Source organism: Chiloscyllium punctatum, chromosome 18 (genome assembly GCF_047496795.1).
Source record: "Chiloscyllium punctatum isolate Juve2018m chromosome 18, sChiPun1.3, whole genome shotgun sequence".
NCBI lineage: Eukaryota > Metazoa > Chordata > Chondrichthyes > Orectolobiformes > Hemiscylliidae > Chiloscyllium > Chiloscyllium punctatum.
The window spans coordinates 71,618,189-71,638,671 of record NC_092756.1 but is presented as its reverse complement, the minus strand read 5'-3'; the positions used below and the strand labels follow the sequence as shown (position 1 = coordinate 71,638,671).

The window sequence follows — 20,483 nt, the reverse complement described above, 5'->3', positions numbered from 1 at the left end:
ATTTTTAATTAGGGAATTGACGGTTATGAGGATAAGACAGGAAACTGGAGTTGAAGATTTTCAAATCAGTCACAAACTCATTGTTGTTTCCACTAAAGGGAGAGACTAGGCCCTGAGGGCACAGCCTCAGAGTGAAGGGTTGACCCTCTATAACTGAGATTTCAGCTAGAGGGTGGTGGTTTGGTGGAACTCATTGCTTTAGAGGGCTGTGGAGGTCAAGTCATTGAATGCATTCAAGACAGAGATAGACAGGTTCTAGATGAGTAAAAGGATCAAGGGTTAAGGGGAGAAGGCAGGAGAATAAGACTGAGAAACATATCAGCCATGATCAAACAGCAAAGCAGACTCGATGGGCCGACTGGCCAGTTTCTGCTCCTTCATCTTATGGTCATGTGTGACTCCAGAACCACAGCAACGTGGTTGATTCTTCGCTGCCAAATTGCTGGGAAGTCTGAAAACAGAAATGAAAGTAGACGGACCCCTGACATCAAAGTAGGCACCAGAAAGGACAACGGCAGAAACAGCTCTGTCGACCCTGCAAGTTCCTCCTTACTAACGTCTGCTGGCTATTGGCAACATTGGGGGAACTATCTCAACCCACGGCCTGACATAGTCATATTCACAGAATCATACCTTATAGACAATGTCCCAGCCACCATCACCATCACCATCCCTAGCTATGTCCTGTCCCATCAGCAAGACAGACTCAGCAGAGGTGGTGGCATTGTGGTATACAGTCAGGAGGGAGTTGCCCTGAGAGTCCTCAACATTGACTCCAAACCCCATGAAGTCTCATGGATTCAGGTTAAACATGAACAAGGAAACCTCCTGTTGAATACTGCGTACCACCTTCCCTTGGCTGATGAATCAGTGCTCCACCATGTTGAATAACACCTGGAGATACCACTGAGGATGGAAAGGGCACAAAATATACTCCGGGTGGAGGATTTCCACTACCAAGAGTGACTTGGCAACAGTACTGCTGATCGAGCTAGTTGGCTCCTGAAGGACACAGCTGCGAGACCAGCAAGAGAGAATAACATACTTGACCTCAACTTCACCAGCTGCAGATGTTCCTATCCAGGATAGCATCAGTAAGAGTGACCACCATGCAGTCCAGAGACGATGTCTTACCTTCACACTGAAAATAGTCTCCATTGTGTTGTGTGGCACTATCATCGTGCTCTACGAGACAGACATTGAACAGATCCAGCAGTTGAAGACTGGACATCCATGACGTGCTGTGGGCCATCATCAGCAGTTGCCAAATTCTAGTCCAATACAATTTGCAACCTCATGGCTCTGCAGATCTCCCACTGCACCTTCAGGCCAGGGGATCAAGCCTGGTTCAGTGAAGAGTGCAGGAGGGCTGGTGCAGCATTGGAAATTTTACACCGTCAACCAAAGTCTACACAAATCCTGTGGAGACCAAGATTCCTCCATGTTGTGTTTAGAATTCACCATGTAATTCATATTCTGAGATGGATGAGTTCCACATTTGGCACTCATCACAGAATTATTACAGCACTGAAGTTAGCCATTCATTCCACTGTGTCTGCTTCTATTCCCTCGTGCCCCTCTTCCGTCTTTTCCCCATATTTCTGCAAACCATTTCTATCCAAATATCCATCCAATGCCCTCTCAAATGGATCAATTGAACCTGTCTCCACCACATTTCCAAACAGTGCTTTCCAAATCCTAACTACTTGCTGAGTGAAAACCTTTTATCCTCACATCATCCTTAATATAGAATCATTGAATCCCCACAGGATGAAAGTAGACCATTCAGCCCATCAAGTCCACACCAACCTTCGAAAGAGCATCCCACTCCAACCCACCCCCCCTCTGGGTAACTCTGCACTTCCTAATCCACTTAGCACGCACATCCCTGAACACTTTAGACAACTTAGCACGGCCAATCCACCTAAGCTGCACATCTTTGGACTGTGGGAAGAAACCGGAGCACCCAGAAGAAACCCACACAGACATGGGGAGAATATACAAACTCCACACAGAGGGTGGAATCAAGCTAAGATCCCTAAGAGCACTGCTGCCTCACGGTGCCATCCAATAGGCTGTAGAATACGTTATACAGCAGGAATTGCTTGGGGTAATAGGGTGTGGGATGAATGGCAGTGATTCGAACAGAGCACTTACTAACGGAGGATGAACTTGCAGTTCTGAAGAATCTTTCAGCACCTTGGGACAACCCAATGTGACTCACAGGCAGCGAATTATATTTTCCTCCTGCCGTACAAAAGGTGACAACCAATTTCCGACACACAACCATCCAAATCATCCGACAAAATTTCAAAAGTGTCACAAGACCAGACGAGGAATTGGATGAATACGTCATCAAAATTGGACAGTTACACGAATAGGAAAGGTTTAGAGGGATATAGGCCAAATGCAGGCAAGTAGGACTAGTTTAGTTTGGGACATTTGGTCAGCATGGATGAATTGTTCCACGCTGTACGACTCTATAACGACAGCATCTCCATCAGTGTGGCAGAGCCTCAGACTGCACCAGAGGGTCAGCCAGATTGTGGGGTCAAGTCTTTAGAATGGGACTTGGGCTATAATCTTTGGGCCCAGAGGATAAAGTTGACACTCAAAGGAATGAAATTTGTAATAAACAGTTGGGAAACCATGTAAAGATAAAGAGGTTCACAGAAAAGAACATTAATGGACATCTACTGCTGCTAAGATTTCATATTTTGTGATATTTACCCAAGGAATTCTCACTGCGTACTGAACAAAAGATCTTTCTAATGTCACCATTGATTCCTTTGCCAAATCTGTATTCACTAGTTTTCAATTCTTCTGCTGATGGGAACTGTTTCTCTCTATCTCCTCTGTCCAGACCCTTCGTGATTTTGAATCCTTCTATCAAATTTTCTCAACAATTCCAGCTTCCACAATCTGTTCACAATAATTGGACTTCTGATTTCACTGGAACCATTGTGTATCTGTATTCATTTCCCTGTGTTAATGTCCTTACATTTCACATCTCTTTCTCCTTTCTATATCTCGCTCTATTTCTCTGTTACTCTCTACTTTTGTTCTGTGTCTCCTCGCTACTCCTATGTCTCTATTTCTCCCTATCTGTATTTTTCTCTCTGTCTCTCACACTCTATTTCTGTTTCTCACTCTATTTCTGTGCATCTTGCTCCATTTCTCTATGTCTCTCTATTTCTTCCTGTCTTTATTTTCTTGAGTCTCTATTTTTTATTTCTATTTTACACTCTCTCTATTTCCCCCATCTATCTTTGGTTCCCTATTTCTCCATTTTGTTCACTCTTTATTTCACTCTTTCCACTTCTCCCGAACTCAACTTTCCTCTGTCTCTCTAACCCTATTTCTTTGTATCTCTTTATTGCTATTTTCTTTTGTGTCTCTTTTTATCTCTCTTCTTCTCTCAATCTCACTATTTCTTTCTCTTCCCATTTCTACATCTCAGTTGTTATTTCTCCTATCGGTCCATCTCTCTATTTCTCCTTCTCTCTCAATTTCTCTCTCTTGCTATTTTCTCCCCTGCTATCTTTCTCTTTATTTCTCCCCCCTCTCTATTTTTCCCTTTTTCTCTGTATTTTTGTTTCTCTCTATTTCTATCCCCTATTTCTCTCTCCCTTTATTTCTCCTGCTATTTATTTATTTCTTTCACTATCACTCTCCCTGTGTATTTCTACCTCTTTCTCTCGCTATCTATCTAGCTTTCCATTCCATTCCTCTCTATATCTCTTCTCCCTGTCTCTCCATCATATTGAAGCTGCCTCCCTCCAACTAATTGGTCCATTATCTCTCATGGCAACAAGAGGGCGGGACAGATTTGATGTGCGTCGTGGCTCAGTGATGAATCATAGCTGGGAACAATTGGTTGTTAGTAAACCACCAATCATCGGCAAAGCAAGACTTTGGCACATTATTGTCCAATAGGAAGCTGGAATTTGGATTGCCTTTGGATACCAACCTTACCCACCCACCCATGTCTGGAAATGCTCATTTGATTGAAGAATATTGAGTATATGCAGATTAATGAGCATATTTGGCGAAAGAGATTTTATTATTGTTCTTAATGATCTGATCTAATGCATGAATCATAGATTTGATAGTTACCAAAAGATGGATTATCTACATGGACTCATTAATGTTTTGTAACTCTGACCTGAAGGTGCTGAGATTTGATGAGTCTTTTGTTGAAAGAATAAGGTTATCTTTAGTTGTGCTTCGTGTACTCACCACATATGAAACCTCTTTTACTGCCTGCCCGATCTGGAGTCAGGTAGGGCTGCCCTCTCTCTCCTGCCTTGTTTGTGTGCTGCTTAGAGCCATTTGCCGAGTCCATCAGGAAGGATGGGAGCCTGAGAGGGGTGACTATTCCTGGCAGCGGAGGCCTGCAGGTTAAGGTCTCCCTGTACATGGATGACGTCGTTGTTTTCTGCTCTGATCCGCTGTACAAAGATCTGGGCAACGGGGGAAAAAACACACCCAATGCCACCCTCACCCTGATGGCCACCTTTGCGTGTGGCTGCATCAAGCTGTGCGTGAATCCCCGGTACGCAAACACCAAGTGTCACTATTCTGTCTCTGTATACCAAGAAATGGAATGTTTACGGATGTATGGCATGACCAATTGTACAGATCATCAAAATATTTTATGAATAAAGTATATTTTTGAAATAAAGAGAACCTCTTGTCTGGTGGTGAGAAGGGCTCTGCCTGTGAGCCCCCAGCAGACTGGTGGGAAACAGTAAAAGGGAACGTCAAGAGGTTCTTCATCCTCAAAGGTGTTCAGGAGGCGAGAGAGAGACGGGGAAAACGGTCCCAGCTCCAGGAAAGTATGCAGAACCTGCTCCTGCTGCAGATGATGGGGGTGGATGTCACGGAGGACCTCCAGGAGGTGAAGGGCCAGCAAGCCTCACTCTTTGCCTCGGAGGCCTCCAGGATAATCTTCCGGTCCAGGGTCCGCTCGGTGGAGCAGGACGAGACGTGCTCACGTTTCTTCTTCCAGAAGGTGCACAAAGAGAGCTCCGTGCTCGGCAGCCTGAAGAAAGAAGATGGCTCGGTAACGTCATCTCAGGCTGACGTCATGAGGATCAGTAAATCCTTCTATGCCAGTCTGTATGACGTGAAGCCGACCGACAGCGCGGCCTCCCACTCGTTCCTGTCCTCTATCACGGAGGTCTTAGACAACAGAACATGGGAGAGGCTGGACCAGTCAGATCTGGAGTCAGGCAGGGCTGCCCTCTCTCTCCTGCCTTGTTTGTGTGCTGCATAGAGCCATTTGCTGAGTCCATCAGGAAGGATGTGAGTCTGAGAGGGGTGACTATTCCAGGCAGCGGGGGCCTGCAGGTTAAGGCCTCCCTGTACATGGATGACGTCGCTGTTTTCTGCTCTGATCCGCTGTCCGTGCACAGACTCATGTGCATATGTGACCAGTTCGAACGGGTCTCGGGGGCCAAGGTAAACCGAGGCAAGAGCGAGGCCATGCTCTTCGGGAACTGGGTCGACCAATCCTCGATCCCCTTCACCGTCAGGACTGACCACCTGAAAGTGCTGGGTGTTTGGTTCGGGGGGGGTGGGGAATGCGCCAAGTCTTGGGAGGAGTGTATCAGCAAAGTGAGGCAGAAACTGGGCAGATGGAAGCTACGGTCGCTCTCCATTGCGGGAAAAAACCTGGTCATCAGGTGTGAGGCACTGTCATTGCTGTTGTACGTGGCACAGGTCTGGCCTATTCCCAGAACCTGTGCCGCTGCAGTCACCCGGGCCATCATCCAATTTATATGGAGGTCAAAGATGGACCAGGTCCGAAGGGACTCGATGTATAAAGATCTGGGCAGCGGGGGAAAAAGTACACCCAATGCCACCCTCATCCTGATGGCCACCTTTGCGTGTGGCTGCATCAAGCTGTGCGTGGATCCCCGGTACGCAAATACCAAGTGTCACTACGTGCTGAGGTTCTACCTGTCCCCGGTGTTGCAAAGGATGGGCCTGGCCTCGCTGCCGCGGAACGCTCCGAGTAGTTGAACCGTTCCGTATCACCAGTCCTTCGTGGAGAAGTTTATGAAGAAACCTTTGACCACAAGTCCATCAGGAAGTGGTCAGCACGTAATGTCCTTGAGACCCTTCGGGAAAAAGAGAGGGCGGATCCTATCGAGCGGTTCCCTGAGCAGACTGTCAAAGCCATTTGGCAGAATGCCTCATCACCAGAACTTTCCAACAAGCACCAAGACAAGGCTTGGCTGGTGGTGAGAAGGGCTCTGCCTGTGAGATCCTTTATGCACGCCCGGACTCTCAGCCGTACCGCATGCTGCCCTCGAAGTGGCTGCAGGGGGGGACGAGACTGTCACACACCTCCTTCTGGAATGTACCTATGCAGCAGAAATCTGGAGAGGAATGCAGTGGTGTTTGTCGAGGTTCGTCCCGAGCAGCACTGTGACGCGGGACTCCGTGCTCTACGGCCTGTTCCCCGGGACTCACACTGAGACGAATATTAACTGTGCCTGGAGGATCATCAACTCGGTGAAGGACGCTCTCTGGACGGTCTGAAACCTGTTGATCTTCCAGCCGAAGGAGTTGACCCTGACTGAGTGTTGCAGACTGGCACATTCCAAGGTCCAGGACTATGTATTGAGGGACGCGCTGAAGCTTGGGGCAGCTGCCGCCAAGGCGCGGTGGGGAAAGACCACCGTGTAACATCTGCCTGTCTAAAAAAGAACAGGGGGCCCACTCAGTCATTTGGGCTCTGCTGACGCCTCAGCTAAATATGTAATCGTACAGACCTGTAAATAGGAATGATTACTGTGTCTCTGTATACCAAGAAATGGAATGTTTACGGATGTATGGCATGACCAATTGTACAGATTATCAAAATATTTTATGAATAAAGTATATTTATTGAAATTTAAAAAATTAACTATCTCTCTCCACAGATGCTGCCATACCTGCTCAGTTTCTCCAGTACATTGTTTCTCTCTCCCCTGAGATTGCCAGCTTTTATAGAAAAAAGTAAAAACTTCTGAAAGTGAAGAGACACAAAAGTGGAGGAAAAGATGAAAACACATCAAAATGCTGGAGAAACTCAGCAGGCCTGGCAGTGGGAATGAAGCAGTGTTAACGATTCGAGTCCAGTGACTGTTCATCAGAACTTTTAGTAGATCGAAAATATGGTATTTAAGCTGAAGCTGAAGGGGGGAGGGGAGAAGTGAGTGGATAGGTGGAGATAGAGTATGAAAGGCGTAGTAAACAAGAAGATTACAGATAGGACAGAGAAAAAGTTGACAATGTGATAATAAGACATAGGAGTGAGAAAATGAGTTAGCTGTGGTGACTGCAACCCATATAATGTGATAAAGGACCAAGGAGTTTGTGAGAATGGGGGACTGTGTGCGAAAAATAACCCATGTCAAAACAAGACCAAGTGTGGGGTGGGTAAAAAACGTGGATGGATGGAATCAGACGCTAATGAGTGTGTCAGAAGTTTGAGTCCCAGAGGCTGCAGGGCCCCTCAGTGGAAAATGAGATGTTGTTCTTCAAAGTTGTGCTGAGGCTCTGGCAGAGAAATTTGCCCAATAGGTTAGAGATCACAAAACACAGCTCGAAGTGAAATTGACAAGTTTTTTTTTAGATTACTTACAGTGTGGAAACAGGCCCTTCGGCCCAACAAGCCCACACCAACCCGCCGAAGCGCAACCCACCCATTCCCCTACATTTACCCCTTTACCTAACACTACGGGCAATTCAGCACGGCCAATTCACCTTACCTGCACATCTTTGGACTGTGGGAGGAAACCGGAGCACCCGGAGGAAACCCACGCAGACACGGGGAGAATGTGCAAACTCTACACAGTTTATTGCAAGCGATATCGCTGGAGGAGAAATTGCTGGCTTGTGAAACTGCCCTTATGGGCTTTGAGATCTCTGTCATGTCCATGGGAGCTGAAAGCGTATTCCATTGTCTGCGTGCTGTCTTACCAAGGTTGTGAGCTGCTCGGGACTTCTGGGTGTCCTGGTACAATTTGGCCAACTTGCTTTTGTGGGCTAGCAAATCTTTTCCCACAGGCTCACTGAACACTACAGTTGGCCTGTGACAGAAATGTTAGCCAGCGGCTGAAGTGGCATTTTCATAGATCGAGCGTAGGTGTTCAGCAAAGTGGTCACCCAGCCTGTGTTTCTTCTCCCAAGTGTACAGGAGACCATACTGTGAACAGAAAGTACAGTAGGCTAGATTAAGTGAAGTACAGGTCAATCGCTGCTTCACCTGGAAGGTGTGTCTAGGGCCTTGGATAGTGAGGAGGTAAATGGGCAGAGTTACACCTTCTGCAATTTGCATGGGAAAATGCCATGGGGCTGTGGGCAGGCGTTGAGAATGTAGGAGGAGTGGACCAGAGTGCTCCGGAGGGAATGGACCCTGCGGAATGCTGACAAGGTGGAGAGGGGAATATGTGTTTGGTGGTGGCATCGTACTGGAGATGGTGGCTAATGATCCTTTGGATGTGGATGCTGGGGGTATGGTAGGTGAGGACTAGGGAGACCCTATCATTTTTGTGGGAGGGTACCCAGGGATTGAGGACCAAAGAGCGGGAGATGGGTTGGACATGGCTAAGGTGAACCACATGGATGGGGAATCCTCAGCTGAGGAAAATGGTGGACATTTCCGAGGACCCCTGCAGAAGGTATCGTCATTGAAACAGATGCAACGGAGACAAAGAGAATGGGATGGAGTCCTTAAGGGAGCAGGGTGTGAGGATGTATAGTTGAGGTAACTGTGGGAGTTGGTGGGTTTCTAGTGGATATCAGTGGCCACCCTATCCTCAGAAATGAAAACAGAAGATGTCAAAGAGTCAGAGATGTAGAAGTTGAGATTAAATGACAACAGGGCCAAAATCTGGAGACAGTGTGAATGGCAGATGATGGACATATGTTGTCCAAAAACAAAGGCAAATGAAAGATTGGTTAACATGAAAAAGAAGTAGAGATGACGGTCTGAGCAGAGAGGTCACGATGAGAGGTGGAGAATTTAAATTGTAGTTGATCAAGAGTTTGGGGTCATGCTTGCAATCCGAGTGGGGATACTTCACAAAGTTGTCACCCGGTGTCTGTTTGTTCCTCCCTGTATAGAGAAAACTGCCTTCTGAGCAGTGAATGCAGCTTACCAAACTGAGTGAAGTACACACAGATCACTATTTCACCTCGAAGACCTGCTCAGGCCTTAGGCAGTGAGTATACTCTTTCTTTCTAGATCTACTGTACGTACATCCCATATGTGTAGTTTCATATCATTCCAACGGGGGAAGCATTATTTACGAACATTGACTGAATCAGGGAGACTGGCCGTAGCCAGACTAACAAAACAAGCTGCAGAAATTCTTACACCCATTTACCAGCAGTTGAAAAAAATATAAGAGAGCAGTTGGCAATTTAAACAGCAGGATGGGAGGAAAGCAGAGTTTTCCTCTGAGTCTTTACCCCCTCATTCCCATTAACTTACTTTGATGTCCAGTCCAGAAACTAGCTCAATGTCAGATTATCATTCCTGGTTTTGATTACCTCATCCTTCTCTATCTTTGTAACCTCCAGAATCCGCCAACATTCCTCTAGCTCTGGCCTTTTGCACATTGTTCGTTTTAGTTGCTTTCATTAGTGGCCAAGCCCACTGATTGCCCTGAAAACTCTGACATTTATTTACCCAACCTCTTGCCTCCCTAACATTCCCTAAGCTTCTGTTCAAGACATTGTTCATTTGATTTAATATGTCCTCAAGGGCCTGTCTGATTTTGTTTGGTAATGTTTCTGTGAAACCCTCAGGGTGTTTTATGACATTAACGGTGCTAATGATGATTGTGGTTGGTTCTCTGTACAGTTCAGTCACTTTATGTTTAAGACAATGTTTAGAAGGATGAGAATCTTTAGTTAGGAGAGTTAAATTGAAGAGGTTGGAACTGTTCTCTTTGGAGGGGTGAAAGCTAAGAGGGAATCTGATAGAACCTTTCAAAATTACAAATACTAGGAGGAGGCCACTCAGCCCCTCAAGCCTGCTCTGCCATTTAGTACAATCAGGGCTGATCTCAGCCCAGCCTCATTCCGCCTGCTCTCCATATTACCTTTAACCTGTCATTAAGAGAAAATCTTATCTCCTCCTTGTTACGACATGCGGTAAAACCCGTGTCCCCTCTGCCCAAATTAAACCAGCGACACAGAAAAGATTTATCCCGTGCAGTCAGCTACGAAAGTTGGAAAGGCCCAGTGGCCTAACGGATAAAGCACTAGCCTCCTAAACCAGGGATTGTGGGTTCAAGTCCCACCTGGGGTGTCTGACTCTTCATGGTTTGCCCTTTGTCAATTTTGGGCGGCTCAGTGGTTAGCACTGCTGCCTCACCCGGGGCAAACTGTCTGTGTGGAGTTTGCACATTCTCCCCATGTCTGTGTGGGTTTCCTCCCACAGTCCAAAGATGTGCAGGTTAGGGTGAATTGGCCTTGCTAAATTGCCCGTAGTGTTAGATGCGTTAGTCAGGGGTAAATGTAGGGTAATGGGTCTGGGTGGGTTGTTCTTCAGAGGGTTGGTATGGACTTGTTGGGCCGAAGGGTCTGTTCCCACACTATAGGGAATCTAATCTTAAAAAAAACTAGTTAAAGTAAAAGGTAACAACTTTATTTCTTAAAGTATAACAGAGAATAATTAACTAATAACTATTTACAACTCCTATATTTACTTTCCTTTCTATACTAGTCTGATAAAACCCCTGTGGAAGATTTACCAAAATTCAAATTTCAGAACCAGGCAGCTGTCAAATCTTCACAGCTCCTGGACACAGGTCCCTTCCAAGATGGCGACATGGAAAAGACAGTATCTGGGCTCCTGGGCCCAGGGCTCAGCTATCCATCAGCTTTGTTTTTCTCTCTTCTTTTATTATTTGAAAGCAGAATGAAGGTGTCTTTGTTGGGAGTCCAGAGCGTGACGATGGCTGGTGACACCAGAGTGGGACCTGGAGGAGGCAGTGAGGAGGGTGGAGGTCAGAAGCGGGATTCTGGAATTGGCATCGAGGAGGCGACTGGCGGAAGGGTGAGCACGAGGATCTGGTACGTGAGTAGAGACCAGCTGCGGCTTCGGCATCTGATGGCCAGGGAATCCTTTGGGCGGCTTTTGCTATGGTCTTCTTTCCTGGGAGCGGTAATGAGATTGGTTCTTGGAGTGGCTACTGCGGAATCTTCTGGCCCAGTACTCCAGTGTCCTGGTCTTGCAGCAGTACCGTCGTTTCTCAAATCCAGGAATTGAACTAAGATGCACTTTGTCTTAACTGTCTTTTAAAAAATCTTATGTATGACTTGTTTTTAATATAGGCACTGTGGTATGGCAACTTAAACATTTTTCACTGTATTTTTTAAAAATGACAATAAGTCACTATTCTATTCATTTTTCATGATTGGGATCAATTCCAGCAGACTTCAAGGAGGACGTTAGAGTATTTTTGGAGCATTTTTCCTTGTCCTACCCTAGAACAGTATGTTGGTGATTGAATTGAATTGAATTTATTGTCACATTACAGAGGCACAGTGAAAAGCTTTGTTTTGTGAGCAATACAGGCAGCTCACAGAATTAAGTAGCATAGATAAGTAAATAATAGGGAAACAGCGGCAAAAACAGAAACACAGGTACAGACGATGGTTAAGAATTTTTGAGTCCATTCAGTATTCTAACAACAGTAGGGTAGGAACTGTTTCAAAACCAGTTGGTGCGTGTGTTCAGGCTTCTGTCCCTTCTCCTACATGGTAGAGGTTGTAGAAAAACATTGCCAGGGTGGGATGGATCTTTGAGAATGCTGGAGACCTTTCCTTGACAGTGGGCCTGGGAGATGGATTCTATAGATGGGAGGTTGGCCTTTGTGATTGTCTGGGCCGAGTTCACCACTCTCTGTAACCGTCTCCGATCTTGAATGGTACAGTTGCTATACCAGGTAGTGATACATCCAGACAGAATGCTGTCGATGGTGCACCTATAAAAGTTGGCAAGGGTATTCGCCGTCATGCCAAATTTTCTCAGCTGCCTGAGGAAGAAGAGACGTTGTTGGGCCTTTGTAACCAGTGCATCCACGTGAAGAGTCCAAAAAAACTTGTTGTTGACCACTCCCAGGAGCTTGACACTCTCCCACCTCTGTGCTGTTAATGTGTAGGGGGGCATGAGTAACATCCCGCTGAAAGTCAATAATAAGTTCCTTGGTTTTGTCGGCATTGAGAGCTAGGTTATTCTCAGTGCACCATTGTTTCAGGTCTTCCATCTCTCCTCTGTAGTCTGTTTTGTCGTCATCTGAAATTTGACCGACTGATGATTAGCTTGGAGGCCATTGTCATCCAATACCAACTCTGCTGGGCCAACAATGCCTGTCTTCTGACTGCCAAAGCAAATCTTTTTCACCCTGCTCCTGGAAGGCACTCGAATGAGAGGTGGACAAAAGAAGCGTTTCAAAAACTCCCTGAAGGCTTTGCTCAAGAAATACAGCATAGCTGTTAATACTTGGGAGTCCCTCACTCAGAAGAAATCGACTTGGATGAACCTCCTGTATGAAGGGACACATTCTTTGACAATACCCGTCAGCTAGAGGAAGAATGCAAAAAGAACCGGATAAAGGAATGCCAGCAATCCCAAGACCAAAGGCCACATCCACCTCCCAGAGATAACCAGCCAAATGCGTAGTCAGAGATGTGGCTCTAGGATCAGGCTCATCTGCCATAAGGATTCACACAGCCTATGACCAGTGACAAGGAATTTCCAATACCACTGACCTTAGAATGTTGTCCAGTTAAGAGTAGAGAAAACAGGACATATTGTAAGGGAAGACACCTCATTGAATGCTTTTTGGAAATTCAAGTATACAATTTGGGGTGGCATGGTGGCTCGGTGGTCAGCACTGCTGCCTCAGGGACCCAGGTTTGATCCCAGCCTCGGGTGACTGGCTGTGTGAAGTTTGCACATTCTCCCCGTGTCTGTGTGGGTTTCCTCCCACAGTCCAAAAATGTGCAGGTCAGGTGAATTGGCTGTGCTAAATTGCCCATAGTGTTAGGTGCATTAGTCAGAGGGGGGGGGGGGGGGGGGGGGGGGGGGTTACTCTTCAGAGGGTAGACATGGCCTTGCTGGGATGAAGGGCCTGTTTCCACACTATAAGGAATTTTTTAAAAAATCTACCAGTGCCCCTTTATCTAACCTGTTGGTTCTATCCTCAAATAGGCTCTATTAATCTTTGTCAAATGTTGACCATGTCTAATTGTACCACAAATTTCAAAGTGCATTGCTTCGACCTCCTTCAGGAATTTCCAGCACTTTCCTAATGTATGATGTCACACCAACTGGTGTATTGTTTCCTGTTTTTTGTTTGACCTCCTCTGTTGATAAGAAATGCTACATTTGCAAACTTCTAATCCAATGGTCTTACAGGTGCTGTATTCACGCTGAATGGAGGAGTGTGAAAAGTAAAGGTGTTGATTAGCCAGGATTCTTAGTTCTGAATAAAGGTGAACTGCTTAAATGTTGGAGCTGCAATTCTGATTTGTCCCCTTCAGGTGGTGGAAGAAGCTTAAAGCTTTTGGCAAGTTTCTCACTGCAGGAATCCTAACCTCTTCCCACCTCTAGTAAGCCGCACATTTATATGATTCTGTTGTCAGTGGCTAGTGGAGGGCTCAGCGATGATAAATACCACAATGCCGGGGACTGGTGGTCAGCCTCTCCTTTAATGGGGTTGGTCATTGTCTGGCACTAGTGTGATACAAAGTTACCTGCCACTTACTTTTCCAGGTCTTGTTGCAGATGGACAGGGACTACTTCAGTATGTGAGGAATTACAAATCGAATTGAACACTGTGCAATCAGCAGACAGCCCCTGATGAAGGGTATTGATGAATTTGTTGAAGGTGGTTGGGTCTCGGACTTACCCTGAAGAAATCCTACAGTGAGGTCGGGGTGGGGGGACTGGGGTGACTGGCATCTAACAATCACAACCATCTTTCCTTGTGCCGGGTATGATTCCAACCAGAGCACAGTTTTACCCCCAGACTCCAACCATTATCAGGCTCTTTTCGAGATATTCTTGGTTAAACACTGCCTTGATATCATAGGTAGTCACCCTGATCCAGCCTTATTAATACGTTCAGTGTTTAGGACCAGTATTTATTGCCCATCCCTAATTGCCCTGGAAGAGGTGGCGGTGAGCTGCCTACTTGAACAGCACTTGGTGTACAGGGACATGCATAGAATTTCGGGAGAGAGTTCCAGGATTTTGACTGAAGGAACGCTGATGTATTTCCAAGTCAGAATGGTACTTGGCTTGGAGGGGAACGTGCAGGAGGAGGTGTTCACACAATGGTTCTGTGACCCTGTCCTTCTACACAGTAGAGGGGTGGGTTTGGAAGGTATCCTACTTCAGTACATTCTGCATCCATTGTCGAGCTTTGGACCGAGTGCTGAGTGTTTCTTGTAGAATCCAAAATGAGGTGAAATATCAAGCTCTTGAGAAACTCAGCAGGTCTGGCAGCAGAGAGAAAGAGAGTCAACATGACTTAATTGGAATGGATCCTTAAGAATAATCAAATTGGAGCTGAAATGTCATCTCGAATGCTCTCTCTACCTCGGCTGCCAGGCCTGCAGAGTTTCTCCCAAACTTTCTTTTTTTAAATTTCAGATTTCTAGAGTCAGCAGTATTTTGTTTTTAACGGATGAGCAGATAGCTGGTGAGTAATGTGGTGTGAGAGCAGAGCACCTTTAGAGCTAACTTGCTGATTAAGAGCAGACTGAAGGGACAGTAATTGGCTCGAATGGATTTATCCTGTGATTAGGACACTTTGCTGTTTAGTCAGGCAAGTGTCAGTACCAGGAGAAAGTGAGGACTGCAGATGCTGGAGATCAGAGCTGAAAAATGTGTTGCTGGAAAAGCGCAGCATCCAAGGAGCAGGGGAATCGAGGTTTCGGGCATAAGCCTGAAGAAGGGCGGAAACGTCGATTCTCCTGCTCCTTGGATGCTGCCTGACCTGCTGCGCTTTTCCAGCAACACATTTTGCAGGTGTCAGTACCAGACCAGTTCAGCTAGAAGTGAGGCCAGACCTGGGGCACAGTGCCTCAGTGCTACGTCCAGGGGGGTTGTCAGAATCCAGATACTTGGTTATAACCAAGGAGTTCAACCATTTCTTGAGAGCACGTGGAGTGAACCAGTTTAGCTGAAGACTGGGATCTGTCATGTTGGGACCTTGGAGGAGACGGAGATGGATCAACCTGTTATAACAGGTAGGAACACAACTTGGGGTGGAAGCAAGAAATGTTCTTGTTCCCAAACGCATTTCTTGGCACTATTTAAACAAAAGATTTGTGATGATCTCATTCAGTCAGTGGGAGAGAATGCCAGTGAGCACACCTGAAAACATGGGGTGATGATGGTGTAATGGTAATGTGGTAAAACTCAAGTGGCCCCCTGGGTAATGTTTCAGAGAGCCATGTTCAAATCCCATCACAGCCAGCAGAATTTCAATGTCATTAATAAAATGTAATTGACAATCCTGGGAATGAAAGCTGGTCTTGGCAATGAGATTATTAATGATGACTGTTTTAAAAAAAAACCATCCGCTTTATTAATGTCCTTTAGGGAAAGAAATCTGTCATCTTTCCCTGATCTGGCCCAGACCCATTGCAGTGGGGTTGACTCTTAACCGTTCCCTGAAATGACTGAACAAGCCACTCAGTTCATGTGTAATTAGGAATGCTGGCCTCAGCTGAAAGAACTAATTCTTTCAAAAATCCAGAAACTTCCGAATTTTCAGAACAGAAAATCTGGCTTTTTAATCAATGTATTGTTATAAGGCAAGAAACAGATAGAGTGAGAATATCAACTTATTGCTTGAAAATACAGCTAACTTTGAGGAAACTGTTACTGATGATTAAACATTCAAACTTCTAATCTAATACTGACAATCACTGCCATGGCAACAGACAGTTTTACTGAGAACGTAAAAACCTTACACCGGAATGTCATTCTTTCTTGTATTCCTTGGCATTCTGTAAACAAGGCCATTTTTCACAGCAACTGTACCCAACTCTCTCAGCATTGCCAAAGATCCCTTCCCTCTTCTGGGATGCACTGGAACATTTCTTACATTAACAGGGCTGGAGGAATTAAAACTTGTTGATTTTCTCTGTCAAAGCTCTCCCACTGTTCTGTGGCAGGGACCTGCTGCTGGTGTGGGGTGCTCCAGGAGCAGGGAGAACACCATTCCATCAGTCCCCCTCATTTTGTTACAGTTTATGGACCTGAAAGGCAGAGACTCCCCCTCTCTCAGATTCTCCACTGTGGCCTGCTAAGAAGAATTCACAGGAAAGCTGGGGGTGCCATGTGTAGAAAACTGACACAAATTGGTTTGAAATCACACATCAGGTTGTAGTCCAGAAGATTTATTAGGAAGTTGTACCTTTCAGAACACTGCTCCTTCATCAGGAAGCTTGTGGGTTACCTGATGAAGGAGCTGCCCTCCGAAAGCTAGAACGTCCAAATAAACCTTCTGGCCTATAAGCTGGTATTGTGAGATTTTTTTAAGTGTATCCACCCCAGTCCAATACTGGCATCTCCTCAATATGGATTAGTTAGACTGAGGTCCTGTTTCTATTCTACAGAATCCCACATAAATAAATAAATAAATAAAACTAACCTTTATGGGACTAAGAGATTGGCATTTTAGACAAGTCAGAAGTTTAGGTATTTCAAGCCAATGCTTCAAGACTTGAGGTTAGGCCGCCTGCCTCGGAGATATGGACACTACCACTGTGTCACAATAGCCCAAGCTAGAGCTTGGTTATTTTCCAACCAACCTCCTCAGAGACGCTGTTATACAATCTGGAGCAGACAGGACTTGAACCTAAGCCTCCTGGTGCAGAGACAGGGACACTATCACCATGCCACTAGAGCCCTCAGAGACAGAAGTTTGCCTTAGTGCAGTTAATCCTGTGCAGGGCCCTCAGAGGGTTATCATTGAGACAGTTATCGTGCATTTGTAATTCAGTGATTGGCAAACTCTGTGCCAGTGTCTCTGAGATAGCCTTGGGAAATTCTGCTGCCAAGGAGGGGTCAATGACATTCGCCTGTAGCCCATTCACCTGATTTAACCGGTTTCGGATTTCAATTTTCTAACCCGTAAACAGAAAGTCAAAATTCCAAACCATTCAACAATATTCTCCAAGGAGAAAGTGAGGACTGCAGATGCTGGAGGTCAGAGCTGAAAATGTGTTGCTGGAAAAGCGCAGCAGGTCAGGCAGCATCCAAGGAGCAGGAGAATCGACGTTTCGGGTATCAGCCCTTCTTCAGGAATGAGGCTCATTCCCGAAACGTCGATTCTCCTGCTCCTTGGATGCTGCCTGACCTGCTGCGCTTTTCCAGCAACACATTTTCAGCAACAATATTCTCTAGCAATTCATCCTTCTGCAATTAAACCTGCTGTGATGTCTGTTATTCTGACAGCCTTCCAGTTAGTCAGCAATAAATCTTTACAAAACAATTGAAGCCATTAATATTTCCTGTTAAAATACTGTTAAAAGAGTTATTGACTGGTCAGGCCCAGGGGTAATCCTACAGGACTGGTATCTCTGACCTTGTTACCAGTGTTGAGTTGAGAGAGCTTTCTTCGGTTTTGGGAAGGAGCTCCTTTCTTTATGCTGGACCAGGCACAGGCTGCCCATCTTCCATCCTCATAGTTTGGATGTGACCGTCTGGAGAAACTTGGTGATGATTCCCACCACTCGTTCCGGCTCATTCAAATGGACGTGGTGACTTCCCTGTACTTTCTCCATTCGGAACTACGGAGGAGGAGGAAGGGAAAGGGATCAGGAGGGGAGGACAGTAGAATCGGCTACAGGGAGAAACGAGTGACACAGAAACAGGGAAAGAGGAGACAGTTGAACTGGGGATTGTTTGACGGGGCTGAATGGCCTTTCTGTACTGTACTACAGGGGGTTCTACAGAAACAGACCCTTCAATCCAACTCATCCACACTGACCAAAAATCCAAAAGGATCCAGTTTCATTTATCAGCATTTGGCCCATATCCTTCTAATCCCTTCTTATTCATATGCCCACCCACATGCCTTTTAAATGCTGCAATTGTACAAGCCTGTACCACTTCCTCTGGCAGCTCATTCCTCACACACGCACCACTGTGTGTGTGAAGTAGTTATCCCTTAGGTCCTTTTTAAATTTTTCCTCTGTCATCTTAAACCTAAGCCCTCTAGTTTTGGACTCCCCCACCCTGAGAAAAAGACCTTGGCTAGTCACCCTATCCATGCCCCTCATGATTTTATAAAGTTCGAAAAGGTCACCCCTCAAGCCTCCAACGGTGCAGGGAAACAATAGTGCAGCCTATTCAGAGTCTCCCTCCAAGTCTGGCAACATCTTTATAAATTTAAATTTGACCATCAGAAGAAGTGACCAGTCAGGAAAGCACCAAAAACATGTGATTGACCGAACCCAAAGACTTAGCGACAACGAAGTGCCACTCTCAGAGGTCAGTGATCATTTCAGTTTCTGCTCTTGGCAATATCCTGTTATACATGATTTAAGCTCAGTGTTGACAGGGTTGGAGGATTTGAGCTAGAGGGAGAGGCTGAACAGGCTGGGGCTGTTTTCCCTGGAGCGTCGGAGGCTGAGGGGTGACCTTATAGAGGTTTATAAAATCATGAGGGACATGGATAGAATAAACAGGCAAAGTCTTTTCCCTGGGGTCGGGGAGTCCAGAACTAGAGGGCGTAGGTTTAGGGTGAGAGGGGAAAGATATAAAAGAGACCTAAGGGGCAACTTTTTTACACAGAGGGTGGTGTGTGTATGGAATGAGCTGCCAGAGGAAGTGTTGGAGGCTGGTACAATTGCAACATTTAAGAGGCATTTGGATGTGTATATGAATAGGAAGGGTTTGGAGGGATATGGACCGGGTGCTGACAGGTGGGACTAGATTGGGTTGGGATATCTGGTCGGCATGGACGGGTTGGACCGAAGGGTCTGTTTCCGTGCTGTACGTCTCGATTACTATAATTTTCATCCAAATTCAAAGTCTGATGACACATTGGCTCATATAATGAAGAGACTGGCATCAAAAAGCCAGAAATTGAAAGTTATCTACTTGCGCAAAAAAGGACTCCTGCTCCCTGATGGATGTAGAATGAACATTTCGGCATTTCAGTATTCACAGCTGATGTTTACATTAGATATGTTTTAACAGATTAGCCACTGTCGGTCTGGCATCTTAACATACAAGTACTTGCCTGTAAAGGCCAGATGGCAAGGTATCAAGGCTAAAGAACACAGACTGGCCAAGTTAAACCTGTCCTTTCCTGTGAGAAGGTGACATTAACAAGGATGATCCCAAATTTGTCTGAAACCTCAGAGTCAAAAGTGTGGTGCTGGAAAAGCACAGAATCAGAGGAGCAGCAGACTCGACGTTTCGAGCATAAGCTCTTCATCCTGACGAAGACTCTCCTGCTCCTCGAACGCTGCCTGACCGGCTGTGCTTTTCCAGCACCACACTTTTTGACCCACAGTTCACATTTGAGCCAATTTTCAAGCCTTGTTCCTGCCGAGCTGAAGGTCTCCTCGTTGATTGAAACCTTGAACAGTCAAGATTACAGTGAGAAATCCCACTCCTCAGTGAGACAGTGTAAATTGAGAGATGGCCACATGGAGGAAGAGAGAGAGAGAGAGAGAGAGAAAGAGAGCGCGCGAGAGAGAGAGAGCGTGAGAGAGAGCGAGAGAGCGAGACCTTGAGCAGTGTGGAAAGAGACCAGACACAATGCTTTATCAAGAGTAGCTTTGAAAGGTGATATTAACAGTGCGTGTTTGAGATCAGGAATTGCGTTGGTGGGAATTCAGAGGAGTTTGGGGTGATTTATATTTGTTACATTGTGTTTGTGCACAGAAATCAGACCCTGTGAGAAAGGGTCTCAGCTCTGGAGTCTGACAGCAAAAGACCTAATGGTGCATTGCAATCTGGACAGAATGTCAGCCCCTGACATTCCTGTGCACTGTTTGAAGATAGCGTCCCAGATCTTTTACACTTGCCCGACTTGCAGCATTTTCTGCCGTAAAGTCTGTGATTTAACCAAAACAGAAAAAGCAGAAAACTAACAGTCAAAAGGTGTGCGGCAAACGCGGGCCTGACATGAGATACGCTGCGTGAAGATCAGAATGTGGCTGAACTCTGTCCTAGCTCAGAGGTCCCCTGATGGTAAGTCTTGTTCTTATGGGCCCGCCTGGACATGGATGTATTTCAAACCCTGAACTGAAACGCCTCTTTTTACCTCCTTCAAGTGAGTCCGGTATCCCTCCAGTAAGAGACTAAATGGTGGCTTGTTGGGATTCCATGCTTTTTCTGAGCACAGTCCGTCCTTAGCGCTGAAAGATAAAAACAAACATGGGTCACTGGGAGCTCCACCCCTGTTGCCCTGGGATTATCCTCCACATAAACCAACAAG

General features: G+C 45.9%; 1 protein-coding gene across 3 annotated transcripts in view; it reads right to left on the bottom strand.

Moving 5' to 3' along the window:
• Positions 1-17,406: 17,406 nt before the first annotated feature.
• serhl (serine hydrolase like) overlaps positions 17,407-20,483 on the bottom strand; it is a 42,035-nt gene continuing 38,958 nt past the window's right edge. For all 3 annotated transcript variants that reach the window (XM_072588456.1, XM_072588457.1, XM_072588458.1), the window contains exons 12-13: positions 20,310-20,403; positions 17,407-17,820 (exon numbers count right to left, since the gene is read on the bottom strand). In XM_072588456.1, coding sequence (XP_072444557.1) covers positions 17,713-17,820; positions 20,310-20,403 — 202 coding nt within the window. In that variant the 3' untranslated portion in view covers positions 17,407-17,712. The remainder of the gene's footprint in view (positions 17,821-20,309; positions 20,404-20,483) is intronic.